The sequence below is a fragment of the Phyllobates terribilis genome, unplaced genomic scaffold, assembly GCF_046119375.1.
Source record: "Phyllobates terribilis strain yellow unplaced genomic scaffold, ASM4611937v1 Scaffold_9__5_contigs__length_417890890, whole genome shotgun sequence".
Classification (NCBI taxonomy): domain Eukaryota; kingdom Metazoa; phylum Chordata; class Amphibia; order Anura; family Dendrobatidae; genus Phyllobates; species Phyllobates terribilis.
Genome location: NW_027362769.1, coordinates 116822805 through 116839785, shown reverse-complemented (window position 1 = coordinate 116839785; position 16981 = coordinate 116822805). Strand labels below are relative to the sequence as shown.

General features: G+C 44.5%; 1 protein-coding gene across 1 annotated transcript in view; it reads left to right on the top strand.

Moving 5' to 3' along the window:
* The window catches only part of COL28A1 (collagen type XXVIII alpha 1 chain), a 99529-nt gene extending 84164 nt beyond the window's left edge, over positions 1–15365 (top strand). The window contains exons 29-36 of the mRNA XM_073646119.1: positions 1778–1813; positions 2008–2044; positions 2842–3399; positions 3506–3903; positions 5019–5118; positions 14675–14797; positions 14965–15156; positions 15343–15365. Coding sequence (XP_073502220.1) covers positions 1778–1813; positions 2008–2044; positions 2842–3399; positions 3506–3903; positions 5019–5118; positions 14675–14797; positions 14965–15156; positions 15343–15365 — 1467 coding nt within the window. The remainder of the gene's footprint in view (positions 1–1777; positions 1814–2007; positions 2045–2841; positions 3400–3505; positions 3904–5018; positions 5119–14674; positions 14798–14964; positions 15157–15342) is intronic.
* Positions 15366–16981: the final 1616 nt, after the last annotated feature.

The window sequence follows — 16981 nt, the reverse complement described above, 5'->3', positions numbered from 1 at the left end:
AGCAGGAGGCCACACGTAGTCTTCTATACACAGCAGGAGGCCGCACGCAGCCATCTATACACAGCAGGAGGCCGCACATAGCCATCTATACACAGCAGGAGGCCACACATAGCCATCTATACACAGCAGGAGGCCGCACGTAGTCTTCTATACACAACGGGAGGCCGTACGGAGCCCTCTATACCCAGCAGGAGGCTGCACGGAGCCATCTACACCCAGCAGAAGGCCGCACGTAGCCATCTATACACAGCAGGAGGCCGCACGTAGCCATCTGTACTCAGCAGGAGGCCGCACGTAGCCATCTATACATAGCAGGAGGTCGCACGTAGTCTTCTATACACAGCGGGAGGCCGTACGGAGCCCTCTATACCCAGCAGGAGGCTGCACGGAGCCATCTATACCCAGCAGAAGGCCGCACGTAGCCATCTATACACAGCAGGAGGCCGCACGTAGCCATCTATACTCAGCAGGAGGCCGCACGTAGCCATCTATACATAGCAGGAGGCCGCACGTAGCCATCTATACACAGCGGGTGGCCGCAAGGCGCCATCTATACACAGCAGGAGGCCGCACGTAGCCATCTATACACAGCAGGAGTCCGCATGTAGCCATCTATACACAGCGGGAGGCCGCACGGTGCCATCTATACACAGCGGGAGGCAGCACGGTGCCATCTATACACAGCGGGAGGCCGCACGGTGCCATCAATACACAGCAGGAGGCCACACGTAGTCTTCTATATACAGCGGGAGGCCGCACATAGCCATCTATACACAGCAGGAGGCCACACGTAGTCTTCTATACACAGCGGAAGGCCGCAAGTAGCCATCTATACCCAGCGGGAGGCCGCACGGCACCATCTATACACAGCGGGAGGCCGCACGGCGCCATCTATACACAGCGGGAGGCCGCACGGCGCCATCTATACACAGCGGGCGGTCACACGTAGTCATCTATACACAGTGGGAGGCCGCACGGCGCCCCCCCAGAGACAGCGGGAGGCCGCACGCAGTCATGCACACACACACAAACATATACAGACATATACATACACGCATAAACACATTTGAAACACAAAAATACATATAAACAGACATCACACAATGATATCTGCCTACACACACACACACACACACACATACACTCAATCACACACACTCTCTCACACTCACCATCCCCCGGCTCGGCTCCAGTCCTCCAGCTCCTCTCCAGTGGTAAGTAGCAGTGCATTGCGTGCACTGCGTGACGTCACACTAGCAGACAGGGCTGCACACAGGGAAGTTAACAGGTGCAGTGCTGGCCCGGCCGAAGAAGAAGCAGGGGCCGTGCGCCGCTGCTGGGGCGAGGTGTCCGGGGGCTCCTCGCTTTTGACTGCCGGTATGTACCGTGGCGCCGCACATATTATAATGAGGGCAATCTGGCCATGGACCCCCCGGGGCCACGGGCGGTAGCCCCGATTGACCTCATTATAATCCGCCTATGCACTCACTCTACGCTATGTACACATATACACAGATTTGATGAAAAAAAAACTTAATGGTGTTGCTTCTTTAAATTTAACTGTCTCACTCAGAAAAAAAGCTAATTTTGCACAATAAGCAGTAGCAGTCAACTTAATTTCATGTGAAAAGAAAAAACATCTCTTCCCAATGTTCGATTTACAGACTCCATGCATGACCTATATAATAAGTGTCAAGTTTGGGATCTTATCCCAGAAATATGAGTCAAGGAAAGCCAAATTGTCATCCAAAAATAATTGTTTTTCATATCATCACAGGGAAGGACTGGAACTAAAGGAGACCCTGGATTAACAGTAAGTTAACTGTATTTATTTTTTGTTGTAACTAAATAGATAGTAAAATGGATATGCATACAAATCCAGGTTCCACATCAATAAAGGACATTAATTTATATTTTTATACATTATTTAATTATAAACTATACATACATGATATATTCAGATGTTTTTGTTCATATGTGAGAAAAATTATTTTTTTTATCTCACAGAGAGAAGATATCATTAAGATGATTAAAGAGATTTGCGGTAAGTTATAATACAACTTAGGGCTATGTGCACACTGATTTTTTTTTTTGAGGCAATGAAAACTGATGAGTTTTTCGATAGGAAGCTGCTTCAGGAAACTCTCCTATGTGGCGTTTTCTAGGCTTTTTTTTGTCCTTAGGCCACTTTTGTGAGCATTTTATTTTACATTTTCTGAAATATTTTAATATTTTTCCCCATTTTTTTGCAAACATTTTGTAAATTTGTAGATTTTTTTGTGTTTTGCATGTTTTGTGGGCATCTGTCTGATATTTTTGAAATCCATTAAACAATGACTTAAACTCTACAGTTTTACAAGGCAAAAACGCAACAAAAACGCTTAAAAAACGTAAGAAGACACCCAGACTCCCTTCCTATTGAAATGTCATGTAAAGTATGAAACAACTTTGTAGCAGAAAATGCCTGAAGAATTTACAGGTCATTTCATTTAAATGTTTGCCATTTTTGAAGTTAAATAAAAATGATAAACAGATTGAAGGTATGAACCGAAAGCCATTTTGCAATAGAAATGTATAGGAAGAAACTTTCAAGTTTTTTTGGAGTGATTTTTAAGATGTTTTTTCCTAAAAGACTCCTAAAAAACTGTATGTTCACAAAGCCTAACTGTTTTGCTTTCTATTCATTAAATTTTATAAGCTCTATCAACCATAGCAATCAAAATTCAGCACCTCTGATCAAAGTATGGTAATTGGATAATTAACAGAAGTTGGTGCACCACATAAAAGCCTGAAATGAAGTTAGGAGACTTCTGCTAAACTTTTAATACTTGTGCCCCATAGGTTGTGGTGTTAAATGTAAGGAGATACCCATGGAACTTGTCTTCGTCATCGACAGCTCCGAGAGTGTTGGACCAGAAAACTTTGAAATTATTAAAGACTTTGTGACGGCCCTTGTTGACCGTGTGACAGTAGGACGAAATGCCACTCGTATAGGACTTGTTCTCTACAGTTTAGAAGTGCGGCTAGAATTTGGTCTGAACAGGTTCACCACTCAGCAAGATGTAAAACAAGCCATTAGAAAGATGATGTACATGGGAGAGGGTACCTACACTGGAACTGCCATACGAAAAGCTACCCAGGAAGGTTTTTATGGAGCAAGGAATGGGGTCAGAAAAGTAGCTATTGTCCTCACAGATGGTCAGACAGACAAGCGAGAAGCTGTGAAACTAGACATTGCTGTTCGTGAGGCTCAAGCAGCCAACATACAAATGTACGCCATTGGAATTGTGAATTCTTCAGACCCAACTCAACAAGAATTCATAAGGGAATTAAATCTCATAGCTTCTGAGCCTGATGCTGAGCACATGTACTTAATCGATGATTTCAACACTTTACCAGGTAAGAGGTAAAAAAAAAAATTGGGTAAAAACTTTGCACTACTTATGATTTTAGTTCCGCTAACATTATTAGCAGTACAAATAATATCTTACATAATATTTTTCAGCTTTGGAGTCAAAATTGGTTAATCAGTTCTGCGAAGACGAAAATGGTGCTCTTATCTACAATCGAGTTGGAAACAAAATCAGCACAATGTACGCACGGAAAGGTTCTTCCAGTTCTACCTTTACTACATTTCAAGGCAGCAATGACAAAGTCAGCACAGAAGAAAGTCTTAGGTTGGAAGAGAAACGTAGACTAGAAGAAAGAATTAGGTTAGAAGAAGAAAAGATTCGAGATGAACGACTCCTACAACAAGAAAGAACTCGGCAAGAGGAAGAAAGACTTAGACAAGAAAGAATACGTCAAGAGGAAGAAAGACTTAGGCAAGAAAGAATTCGCCAAGAAGAAGAAAGACGAAGAAGCGAGGAGACTTTTGTTGTTTCTCGAGAGCCACAAATTCCGGTAAAAATTGTCAAGTGATGTATAAATGTTATCTACTCATAATAAGTTAAGATAAGATAAGATATACTTTATTTATCCCGGAGGAAATTGCGGTATCACAGCAGCAGAATGGGCTGATTAGAAGTATTATGCCTAGGGGGGTTGTACGTACACTCTCACTGAAGGGATATTAGCAATGATAAGTTTAAAATGTGTACTAAACCTGTTAAAACTATGCAGTTTAAAATAAAAAATCTGACAAATGGTGTCTTATTTGGCAGGAATTAAGGCTTTGTCTTTTAAAGAGAACCTTTCTGCACAATATTGTTATGCAAAGTAAAGACATGGCTGTAATACAGATTAAATTGATACTTTTGGTGAAGAAATCCACTTTGCTGTTATTCCTTAATTTCCATTTGAAGTTTCCTACTAATTAGATTTCGGTGCACAGGGGCCGGACTGTGCACTGGGTCTTCTCCTCCCTGCCTGTGATTCCCCGGCCCTCTGCCAGCCTCTGGTCTTTGAATGACCTGCGTCTTGTTTGAGATCTCAGCAATGACCTGTCATTCACAGATTGGAAGAAGGTGAAGAGGCCGGGAAATCAGACAGGGCGGAGAACACCCAGTGCACAGTCCGGCCCCTGTGCACTGAAATCTAATTAGCAAGAAGCTTCAAATAGTAATTAAAGAATAACAGCAAAGCGGATTTATTCTTCAAAAGTATCAAGTTAATCAATATTACAGCACCATTACAGCCTGTTAAGTAGCTATTGCTTTTCAGAAACACAAATCACCAAAAATGACAATTAAAGTTGGCCATGGCTTTTTATCACTGACATAGGTAACTTTATTTCATTTACTGTACATATCCTCATTCTATCTTGCTATACCATCTTGAAGACCTCCCGTTCTTTATCCTTTTCCTATCACCCCTTTCTTCTAAAAACATAAAACGAATAGTTTCTTAGAAAATAGATCTATAACTTATAGTGAAACCTTGCTGAAGGCTTTAAAAAGAAGTATATGAACAATTATGACAAAAAAGTCATCGTGACAAATATAAAATTCAACTTTAGTTCATTACAGATTGTTCCAAAAATGGCTGTTTTTATTCTTCAACTTTTTTATGTTTTGTAGCAAAAAGAAATTAGCACGATTCCAAACATAGATGAAGAAGAAGAGGAAGATTATGATGACGAGGATGAGGAAACAGAACAGCCGTCCTCATCTAATAGAGGTAATTGATACTTTGGTTTTCCCTTTAAATAATATTTTAATTTTAATTCTAAGTTTTAGTTTCTTAGAAATTTTCACAACTGAGTTTACCTTTCTGATACCAAACAAAATAAGTGAAGGATAATGCCTAATGATGAGAGAGCATTAAAATGCTCAGGTACTCGTTGTTCCGAGACTAGCAAATTGGAATACTCGAGTGCTCGGACGGAGTAACGAGCCCAATGTAAGTCGATGGGAAACTAGAAGAATTTTTCCGGCGGCTCCCCTCCGGTGGTCTGCAGAGGGCCTAAAAATTGCCCAAATCGATGGGAACAGTGCTCAAATGACATGTGAACAGCATGGGGAAGACCCCTGCAAGCATTTATGACTTCCAGGTCACTGCTGTCAACAATGTTGTCAGAGGTATTACGTCGCTTTTACGGACTCACAATAAAACATACAAAAACGAAACCAAAATGGATTTTCCTGGGAAATATGTTAAGGAACATCCTTTCCAGGGTAATGACTTGTATATAGGGCAAAATAAATATACAAAAACAAAAATGCTCCTCCACACCTTGGGCTATGTTCACATGTAGAGTTTTTGATGCGTTTTTGCACTTTTAACATTTTACAACCTTATCTGGCCATGTAGTGTGTGACACATCATCAGACACATCCTGTTTCATTTATGATGGAGGGACACTGAAAGTCACAAAGCCTATTTTTATAGGACCATCAGGCGGCCCTTACTACTCTTAAAGGGCCAGCAGTTGGCCCTCGCTATTGTTAGAGAGCCATCAGCCGCCTATGCTTTGTTGTTCCCATTATTAACGAATGGGTCTCCTATACTGTTATTGCGTATGCAGTGGCTGCAACGGCTGCCAAAAATTTGGAGGAACTCCAATGCCCCTTGCACGAGGTGTAGAGGTCAGAAGGCCTCCTGCAAAAAATGCTCCCATTATTAGGAAGTGTGTCTCCCATACTGTTTGCCTATGCAGTGAAGCAATGGCTGCCAAAAATTTGGAGGAACTCCAATGCTCCTTGCAAGAGACGTAGAGGTCGGAGGGCCTCCTGCAAAAAATGCTCCCATTATTAGGAAGTGTGCCTCCCATACTGTTTGCCTATGCAGTGGAGCAACGGCTGGCAAAAATTTGGAGGAACTCCAATGTCCCTTGCAAGAGACATAGATATGTTGATATGGTACATATGGTGGTGGAGGATGAGGATGCGGAGAAGGAAGAGGACAAGAGCAAATAGACAAAACAGGACGCGTATACCCATGTCTGGGTATGAAGACAGAGGTGCATGGGAATAGAGTTAGACCTCCCAAAAAAAAGACACTGTATTTGAGTTTATGTTACGCTGCTATTATTCGGTGGTGTTGAGAAGTCTGGCCCAATCCAGCCAGCCCTTGTTCATTTTTATAAAAGTCAGCCTGTCAGCATTTTCAGTTGATAGGCGGATGCGTCTATCAGTTATAATTCCACCAGAGGCACTAAAAACCCGCTCTGACAAAACGCTAGTGGCAGGGCAGGCCAGGACCTCCAAGGCGTAGAGAGCCAGTTCATGCCACGTGTCCAGTTTGGATACCAAATAATTAGAAGGCACAGAGGAATCACGGAGGACGTTGATACGTTCGGCAAGGTATTCCCTCACCATCTTCCAAAACTTTTCCTTCCTTGAGAGATTCCCCCGCGCATCAGGGCTTGTGCGATGGGAGGGTCTGAGAAATCTGTCCCAGAACTTTGTCAGTGTTCCTCTGCCTCTGCTCGATTGCATTTGTGTCTCTCTCGCCTGTACTCCTTGGTTGTCCAACGAACTGTGACCTCTGCCGCCAGCGTTTTCAGATGGGAATTTTTTTAATCATCCCGCAACAAGGGCCTTCTCGTACTGCACCATTTTATTAGGCCTGTGCTGTAAGGGAATAAGAGACAGAAAGTTCTCCTTGTAGCGTGGGTCTAGAAGTGTCACCAACTAATAATGACTGTCACCCAAGATTTGGACAACGCAAGGGTCACGGGAAAGGCAGCGTAACATAAACTCAGCCATGTGTGCCAGACTGCAAAGAGGCAAGACTTCCATGTCCTCACCAAGAGAACTGACCTTGCTCTCCTCCTCATCCTCCTCCTCTTCCTCCTCCTCCTCCCTGTCCTTAGGCCATCCACGCTAAACAGATGGCATGACAGTTGTGCAGGTAGTACCGTCTATAGTGCAGGAAACTAGATCCTGTTCTTCCTCTTCCTCATTGTCACCCAATCCACGTTGGGATGAGATGAGGCTGGGCTGTGTGGAATCACCAAGTATGGTTCCTTCTCCATCTCATTGTGCTCCGCCTGCAATGCATCCTCTTTAATTGTGAGCAGAGAGCATTTCAGAAGACAGAGAAGCGAGATGGTGATACTAATTATGGCGTCATCGCTGCTCACCATCTTGGTGGAGTCCTCAAAGTTTTGGAGGATGGTACATATGTTTGACATCCATGTCCACTCCTGAGGTCTTATATGTGGAGTCTGACCTGAATACCTTGTTGATGCTGGTAGTCAACAACTGCCCTCTTCTGCTCACAAATCCTTCCCAACCTCTGCAATGTAGAGTTCCAACGTGTGGGGACATCGCAGATCGGTCGGTGAGCTGGAAGCTGCAAATGCTGCTGAAGCACGGCAAGGGCGGCAGAAATTGTAGCTGATTTTCTAAAATGGGCACACAGGTGGCGTACTTTGACAAGCAGTTCTGACAGACCTGGGTAGGTTTTGAGAAACTGCTGAACCACAAGGTTAAGTACATGAGCTAGGCATGGTATGTGTGTGAGCTCGCCTCGCCTCAGAGCCACCACCAGGTTCCGGTCATTGTCACACACGACCATGCCTGGCTGTAGGTTCAACGGTGTCAGCCACAGGTCTGCCTGCTGTTTCAGAGCTGTCCACAACTGTTCAGCGTTGTGCGGTTTGTCACCTAAGTATATTAGTTTCATCACAGTCTGTTGCCGCTTGGCCGAGGCAGTGCTGCAGTGCTTCCAGCTTGCGACTGATGTGGTAATTTCGGAGATGGAGGCTGAAAAGGAGGAGGTGCAGGAGCTGCTGAATTTTGGGGCAACCCTGATTGACCCAGGGCCCGAAATCCTCCGGGTCGGGAGGACGTGTTCCGTCCCAAGGTCCGACTGGGTCCCGGCTTCCACTATATTAACCCAGTGTGCCGTCAGAGAGATGTACCGTCCCTGCCCTCAAGCACTTGTCCAGGTGTCCGTGGTTAGGTGGACTTTCCCAGTAACTGCGTTGTTGAGGGCAGGTCTAATGTTGTGGGACACGTGCTCGTGTAATGTGGGTACGGCACACTGGAAGAAATAGTGGCTGCTGGGGACCGAGTGCCGAGGGACGGCCGCCGCCATCAGGTTGCGGAAAGCTTCCGCCTCCACAAGCCTAAAAGACAACATTTTGAGCGCAAGCATTCGCGAAATGTGTGAATTTAGTAGTGTGGACTGTGGGGGTTGGCTGCGTATTTGCGCTTGCGTTCCAAGGACTACGGTAGGGACACCTGAACGCTGCGCTGGGACAAGGATGTGGACGTGCTTGCTCATGGTGCTAGTTGAGAGTGTGCAATGACAGGAGCGGGAGGTATCTTTGCATCCGTCATGGACAGGGGATTGGCGTGCATGCACAACAGCGGGACAAGCTGTGGTGTCACCCGCAGACACTGTTGCTGGACCCTGGGGTTTGGCCCACTTAGTCGGGTGCTTTGCTGCCATGTGCGTGATCATGCTGGTGGTGGTCAGGCTGATAGTTTTGCTACCCCTGCTGATGCTGGCTTGGCAAGTGGTGCAAATGGCCTTTTAGGGGTTATCTGCAGTGTCTTTAAAAAATAACCAGACTCGGGAAGACCTAACAGTTGTACTGGCAACTTCCGTCGTGTTGGCATTACGAGGAACGCATTCCCACCTTGTGTCTGCGGCCACCATGCTGCTTCTTCCTGCCTGTTGTGGTGCTACGCCTTTCTCCCCCTGTGTGCTGCTGTCCTCGCTTTGTATGTCCCCCTGCCAGGTTGGGTCAGTTACTATATCATCCACCACCTCGTCTTCCACTTCCGCACCCTGGTCCTCCTCCTGACTTTCTGGCAATTGTGTCTCATCATCATCATCATCCACCTCTTGCAACAGTAATTGCACTTTCCCACTGTCACCTTCGTGTGGCCGTGGCTGCTCCAATATTTGGGCATTGCTACATGCGTTCTCCTCTTGACTCACTTGAAGCTGGCCAAGCGAGAGGCCCGAATCTACAAATGGAAAAGTGAACAGCTCTTCTGAGCGTCCAAGTGTGGGATCAGTTGTCTCCGGGCACTCAGCATGGTGGGAGGAAAAAGGATCAGGGTGAGGAATATGCGGTCCAAACTCATGGCTACTGAAACTTGACTGTGTGGAAGACAGGGTGGTGGTGGTGGCTAAATGACTGGAAGAATTATCTGCTATCCAACCAATAACCTTTTGACACTGCTCTGTGTTCAGTAGTGGTGTTCCCTATTAATTGGGACAGAAAGGTCGAGTGACAAGATGTGGGTGTTTGTTGTGGCACAATTTCAGCTTGCCCACGGCCATGTCCTCGGCCTCTGCATGCACCATCACCATCACTTCCACTTCCCCGTCCCTTGCCATGCACCTTGCCCATTTTTAATGGAGGACAATATTTTCCACGGTCACGAGAAATGGCTGATTTTGGATCGCAGTTATATGTGATACTTTTGACAGAGAAATACAATTTTAAATAGCAGGCCTGTAATTTGCTAATACTATCCTTCACAGACACCTAGTGTGAATAGCTTGACCGACACACTGCAACGGAATGAAAATTTAAGAAATGTCTGATTTTGGAACACTCTTATAGGTGTTATGTCTAACAGAGAACCACAGTTTTAATTAGCAGGCCTGTAATTTGCTAATACTATCCTTCACAGACACCTAGTGTGAATAGCTTGACTGACACACTGTAACAGACTGGAAAAAGAGGCCAATATTTTCCACGTTCATTTTAAATTTCTGGATTTTTATTGCTGAAATGTGGAACAGATCTGGCTTTATTCTGCAGTGAGAACAAGCAAATGGAGCTGAAAAATGGTGTACTCTGGATTGCTTTTTAAGCAAATAACCAGGATTAAGATAAAAAAAAAAATTTCCCTGGCCCCTGATATCTGGGGCTATGTCTACAAATATCTGTAAGAACAGCAGCAACAGGAACAGTCAATGGACCCTCTTGCACTATATTCACTGCAGTCTGCCACATGCACTGCCTGTCTGCCTAACTCCTGCCATCACTACTGAATATATGCAGCTGGATTAGTTCTCAGAAGCAGAAGGACTGTTAGTTCAGTTGGATATATATACACTGCTCAAAAAAAAATAAAGGGAACACTCAAATAACACATCTGAATGAATGAAATATTCTAACTGAATACTTTGTTCTGTACACAGTTGAATGTGCTGACAACAAAATCACACAAAAATCATCAATGGAAATCAAATTTATTAACCAATGGAGGCCTGGATTTGGAGTCACCCCCAAAATTAAAGTGGAAAAACACACTACAGGCTGATCCAACTGTGATGTAATGTCTTTAAAACAAGTCAAAATGAGGCTCAGTATTGTGTGTGGCCTCCACGTGCCAGTATGACCTCCCTACAACACCTGGGTATGCTCCTGATGAGGTTGCGGATGGTCTCCTGTGGGATCTCCTCCCAGACCTGGACTAAAGCATCCGCCAACTCCTGGACAGTCTGTGGTGCAACGTGACGTTGGTGGATGGAGCGAGATATGATGTCCAAGATGTGCTTAATCGGATTCAGGTCTGGGAAATGTGCCGGCCAGTCCATAGCTTCCATGCCTTCATCTTGCAGGAACTGCTGACACACTCCAGCCACATGAGGTCTGGCATTGTCCAGCATTAGGAGGAACCCAGGACCAACCGCACCAGCATATGGTCTCACAAGGGGTCTGAGGATCTCATCTCGGTACCTAATGGCAGTCAGGCTACCTCTGGCGAGCACATGGAGGGCTGTGCGGCCCTCCAAAGAAGTGCCACCCCACACCATTACTGACCCACTGCCAAACCAGTCATGCTGAAGGATGTTGCCGGCAGCAGATCGCTCTAAATGGCGTCTCCAGACTCTGTCACGTCTGTCACATGTGCTCAGTGTGAACCTGCTTTCATCTGTGAAGAACACAGGGCGCCAGTGGCGACTTTGCCAATCCTGGTGTTCTGTGGCAAATGTCAAGCGTCCTGCATGGTATTGGGCTGTGAGCACAACCCCCATCTGTGGACGTCAGGCCCTCATACCACCCTCATGGAGTCGGTTTCTAACCGTTTGTGCAGACACATGCACATTTGTGGCCTGCTGGAGGTCATTTTGCAGGGCTCTGGCTGTGCTCCTCCTGTTCCTCCTTGCACAAAGGAGGAGGTAACGGTCCTGCTGCTGGGTTCTTGCCCTCCTATGGCTCCCTCCACATCTCCTGGTATCTGCTCCATGCTCTAGACACTGTGCTGACAGACACAGGTACCCTTCTTGCCACAGCTCGCACTGATGTGCCATCCTGGATGAACAGCACTACCTAAGCAACTTCTGTGAGTTGTACTGTAGACACCGCCTCATGCTACTGTACCTCTAGGGGTGAGAGCAATGGCAAAATGAAAAAGTGACCAAAACAGCCAAAAAGGATGAGAACAGAGAAATGGTCTGTGGTCACCACCTGCAGAACCGCTACTTTATAGGGAGTATCTTGCTAATTGCCTATCGTTTCTACCAGTTGTCTGTTCCATTTGCACAACAGAAGGAGAAATTGATTCACAATCAGTGTTGCTTCATAACTGGACAGGTAGATTTCACAGAAGTGTTATTGACTTGGAGTTACATTGTGTTGTTTAAGTGTTCCCTTTATTTTTTTGAATAGTATATATATCAAACTTAACTGAACTGAAATTGTTTTGTAAAGAGGAATGGTCAAAAATACCTTCATCCCGGATCCAGGAAATCATTAAAAGCTACAGAAAGCGACTAGAGGCTGTTATTTTTGCAAAAGGAGGATCTACTAAATATTAATGTCACTTTTCTGGTGAGGTGCCCATACTTATGCATCTATCAAATTTTGTTTGAATGCAGATTGCACATTTTCTGTTAGTACAATAAACCTCATTTCAAGGCAGAAACATTACTGTGTCCAACAGTTATTACATATATCAAACTGAAATAGCTGTTGCAAAAACACCAATTTTTATAAAACATTAAGCTTAAGATTAATAGGGGTGCCCAAACTTTTTCATATAACTGTATATATATATACAGTACAGACCAAAAGTTTGGACACACCTTCTCATTTAAAGATTTTTCTGTACTTTCATGACTTTGAAAATTGTACATTCACACTGAAGGCATCAGAACTATGAATTAACACATGTGGAATTATATACTTAACAAAAAAGTGTGAAACAACTGAAAATATGTCTTATATTCTAGGTTCTTCAAAGTAGCCACCTTTTGCTTTGATGACTGCTTTGCACACTCTTGGCATTCTCCTGATGAGCTTCAAGAGGTAGTCACCGGAAATGGTTTTCACTTCACAGGTGTGCCCTGTCAGGTTTAATAAGTGGGATTTCTTGCTTTATAAATGGGGTTGGGACCATCAGTTGTGTTGTGCAGAAGTCAGGTGGATACACAGCTGATAGTCCTACTGAATAGACTGTTAGAATTTGTATTATGGCAAGAAAAGAGTATCTAAGTAAAGAAAAACAAGTGGCCATCATTACTTTAAGAAATGAAGGACAGTCAGTCCGAAAAATTGGGCAAACTTTGAATGTGTCCCCAAGTGCAGTTGCAAAAACCATCAAGCGCTACAAAGAAACTGGCTCACAAGAGGACCGCCCCAGGAAAGGAAGACCAAGAGTCACCTCTGCTTCTGAGGATAAGTTTATCCGAGTCACCAGCCTTAGAAATCGCAGGTTAACAGCAGCTCAGATTAGAGACGAGGTCAATGCCACTCAGAGTTCTAGCAGCAGACACATCTCTACAACAACTGTTAAGAGGAGACTTTGTGCAGCAGGCCTTCGTGGTAAAATAACTGCTAGGAAACCACTGCTAGGGACATGTAACTAGCAGAAGAGACTTGTTTGGGCTAAAGAACACAAGGAATGGACATTAGACCAGTGGAAATCTGTGCTTTGGTCTGATGAGACCAAATTTGAGATCTTTGGTTCCAACCACCATGTCTTTGTGCGACGCAGAAAAGGTGAACAGATGGACTCTACATGCCTGGTTCCCACTGTGAAGCATGGAGGAGGTGGTGTGATGGCGTGGGGGTGCTTTGCTGGTGACACTGTTGGGGATTTATTCAAAATTGAAGGCATACTGAACCAGCATGGCTACCACAGCATCTTGCAGCGGCATGCTATTCCATCCTGTTTGCGTTTAGTTGGACCATCATTTATTTTTCAACAGGACAATAACCCCAAACACACCTCCAGTCTGTGTAAGGGCTATTTAACCAAGAAGGAGAGTGATGGGGTGCTATGCCAGGTGACCTTGCCTCCACAGTCACCAGACCTGAACCCAATCGAGATGGTTTGGGGTGAGCTGGACCGCGGAGTGAAGACAAAAGGGCCAACAAGTGCTAAGCATCTCTGGGAAGTCCTTCAAGATTGTTGGAAGACCATTTCCGGTGACTACCTCTTGAAGCTCATCAAGAGAATGCCAAGAGTGTGCAAAGCAGTCATCAAAGCAAAAGGTGGCTACTTTGAAGAACCTAGAATATAAGACATATTTTCAGTTCTTTCACACTTTTTTGTTAAGTGTATTATTCCACATGTGTTAATTCATAGTTTTAATGCCTTCAGTGTGAATGTTCAATTTTCAAAGTCATGAAAAACAGAAAAATCTTTAAATGAGAAGGTGTGTCCAAACTTTTCGTCTGTACTGTATATATATATATATATATATATATATATATGTATATATATATATATTTATATATATATATATATATATATGTGTGTGTGTGTGTGTGTGTGTATATATATATATATATATATATATATATATATATATATATATATGTTGTGGAATACCGATACTAACTATGAAGAAGCAAATCTCTCCCTGAGGCAGCATCTCTCCCTACACTGCCTGTTTCTGGGTAGACTGTGACAAGCACGGCGGCGCCTGGTCTTATATACACCTGATGATGCTGTGCGGCCAGCCAATCACTGTAGTGCCCACAACCAACATGGCTTCGGCATTACAGTGCATGGCAGGCAATCCCTGCATGTTCATTGGCTCTCTAAAGAGCGCCAAACATGCAGGGAGGGGACCCAAGTTCCCACCCGAGCAACCCGGAAATTCTCGCCGAGCACCGAGCTCGTTGAGCACAGTGATGCTCGGGCAAGTACCGGGTAGTGGCGGGTACGTTCGCTCATCACTAATAATGACTTTATATATCAAGTATATAATGATGGGGAGAATGGAAAAAAACTAATAAAACAACAAAGTTATGTAGAAAAAGGTGGCAAAGATATTAATTTCTGTTTTCTGTATTCATCTGCCATAGTAATAATTTCATCATCAGCGGAGAACGGTGCTCCTTCGACTTCAAAATCATCGTCTTCATCTAGGACTGTCATATTATCACCAGGTTCATCAGAGAAAGTTGAACCAATAATACCAAAAATAGGTGAGCTTTACTTAGATTTGTTTTAGCGGTGGGTAAATATGAGAAAAGTATTCAAGTATTCAGGGGGCCTAGACCCTTGCCCTAATAAAAGCAATGGTAATAATTGGGGTAATAATAGTCAAACAGTAAATAATTATTATCCTTTAATCACTTTTATTGTTTTGTAGACTACATCCAGGATGCACGTTGCAAGCTGCCATTAGATCAGGGTCCATGTCGGACTTATATCATAAAATGGTATTACGATAAACAAGCCAATTCTTGTGCTCAGTTCTGGTACGGTGGCTGCAGTGGAAATGGTAATCGTTTTGATGCCGAAGATGAATGTAAAAAATTCTGTGTCTACTCCTTCGAGGGAGGTAAGTTGTAAAAAATGAGAAAGTCCGGAAGCATTATGATGAAACCGAGCTTTATGATTTAGCAGACAATAAGAACTTTTACAATAGAAAAAAAGAAAATGAACAGCAAATTTGTAAGCATAAAAGCTATGTTGAATTTGCATAAGGTTTCAACATGATAAATAATTAAGGTTTTCTACTTTCAAGAAAGTGAACCCCAAGTGCTCTGAAATACCTAAAGTAACAAAGAAAACAGCAAGCACTCACTCTTTCCTCTACAGTTCAGGTCTCAAAGGTTTGGATGCAGCGCTGATATAAAGTCAACAGCACGCGTCTGTCGTGATCCACCCCTCAGTGTGTCTGGGATGAAGTTACTGACAGCTTAGTGTCCAATCTGGTGAAGGGGCGTGGTGAGCTGTCTGTGTTTTGATTGACAGCTTGGCTGTCCAATCTGGGACTGGGAGGTGCTGGCTGTCTCCAGGTGTTCATTGTCCCAGGTGATTGTCTGGCTACTTAACTGGGCTGTTAGTCCCAGACCTACACTCAACTTTTGTGTAGTTTGTCTCTCTGTGCCTTGTGTTCTGTGAACTGATCTTTCATTGCTTGACCTTGGACCTCGTTCTGACTATCAGTCTGCTTAACCCCTTTGTTCTGATCCACTATTTTCCTGGTATTCTGACCTCGGACCTTTACTTGACTACCTCTTTGTCTCTGCCTCCTGTTTATGACATACACTCCTGCTTTTGACCTCCTTGACTATCCCGACTCCGTGAAAAGTGACTCAGCATCACAGCGTCACTGTTGAAACCAAACACTGAGCTCTGTAAGCTGTGCTGAGATTGACAGCATGAGTCGCTGAGCTGCTCAGTGATTAACTGCAGCAGTGATACGCTCTGTTGACGTGACATCACCACTGCTGCCAAAACACCCTGTTTCAAACAATGGTGGGAAGTTGAGACTGGTGTCAAGGAGGGTGAGTGACTGTTTTCTTTGTTTTGGTTTTTTAGAAAATTTGGGTAGACTTTTCTGAAAGTGGGAAACCCCTTTATCTACACTGCTCAAAAAAATAAAGGAAACAGTAAAATAACACATCCTAGATCTGAATGAATGAAATATTCTCATTGAATACTTTGTTCTGTACAAAGTTGAATGTGCTGACAACAAAATCACATCAGCATTGTGTGTGGCCTCCACGTGCCTGTATGACCTCCCTACAATGCCTGGTCATGCTCCTGATGAGGTTGCGGATGGTCTCCTGTGGGATCTCCTCCCAGACCTGGACTAAAGCATCCGCCAACTTCTGAACAGTCTGTGGTGCAATGTGACATTGGTGGATGGAGCAGTCCATAGCTTCAATGCTTTCATCTTGCAGGAACTGCTGACACACTTCAGCCACATGAGGTCTGGCATTGTCCTGCATTAGGAGGAACCCAGGGCCAACCGCACCAGCATATGGTCTCACAAGGGGTCTGAGGATCTCATCTCAGTACCTAATGGCAGTCAGGCTACCTCTGGTGATCACATGGAGGGCTGTGCGGCCCTCCAAAGAAATGCCACCCCACACCATTACTGACCCACTGCCAAACCAGTCATGCTGAAGGATTTAGCAGGCAGCAGATCGCTCTCCACAGCGTCTCCAGGCTCTGTCACGTCTGTTACATGTGCTCAGTGTGAACCTGCTTTCATCTGTGAAAAGCACAGAGCACTAGTGGCGACTTTGCCAATTCTGGTGTTCTGTGGCAAAAGCCAAGCATCCTGCACGGTGCTGGGCTGTGAGCACAACCCCCATCTGTGGACGTCGGGCCCTCATACCACCCTCATGGAATCGGTTTCTAACTGTTTGTGC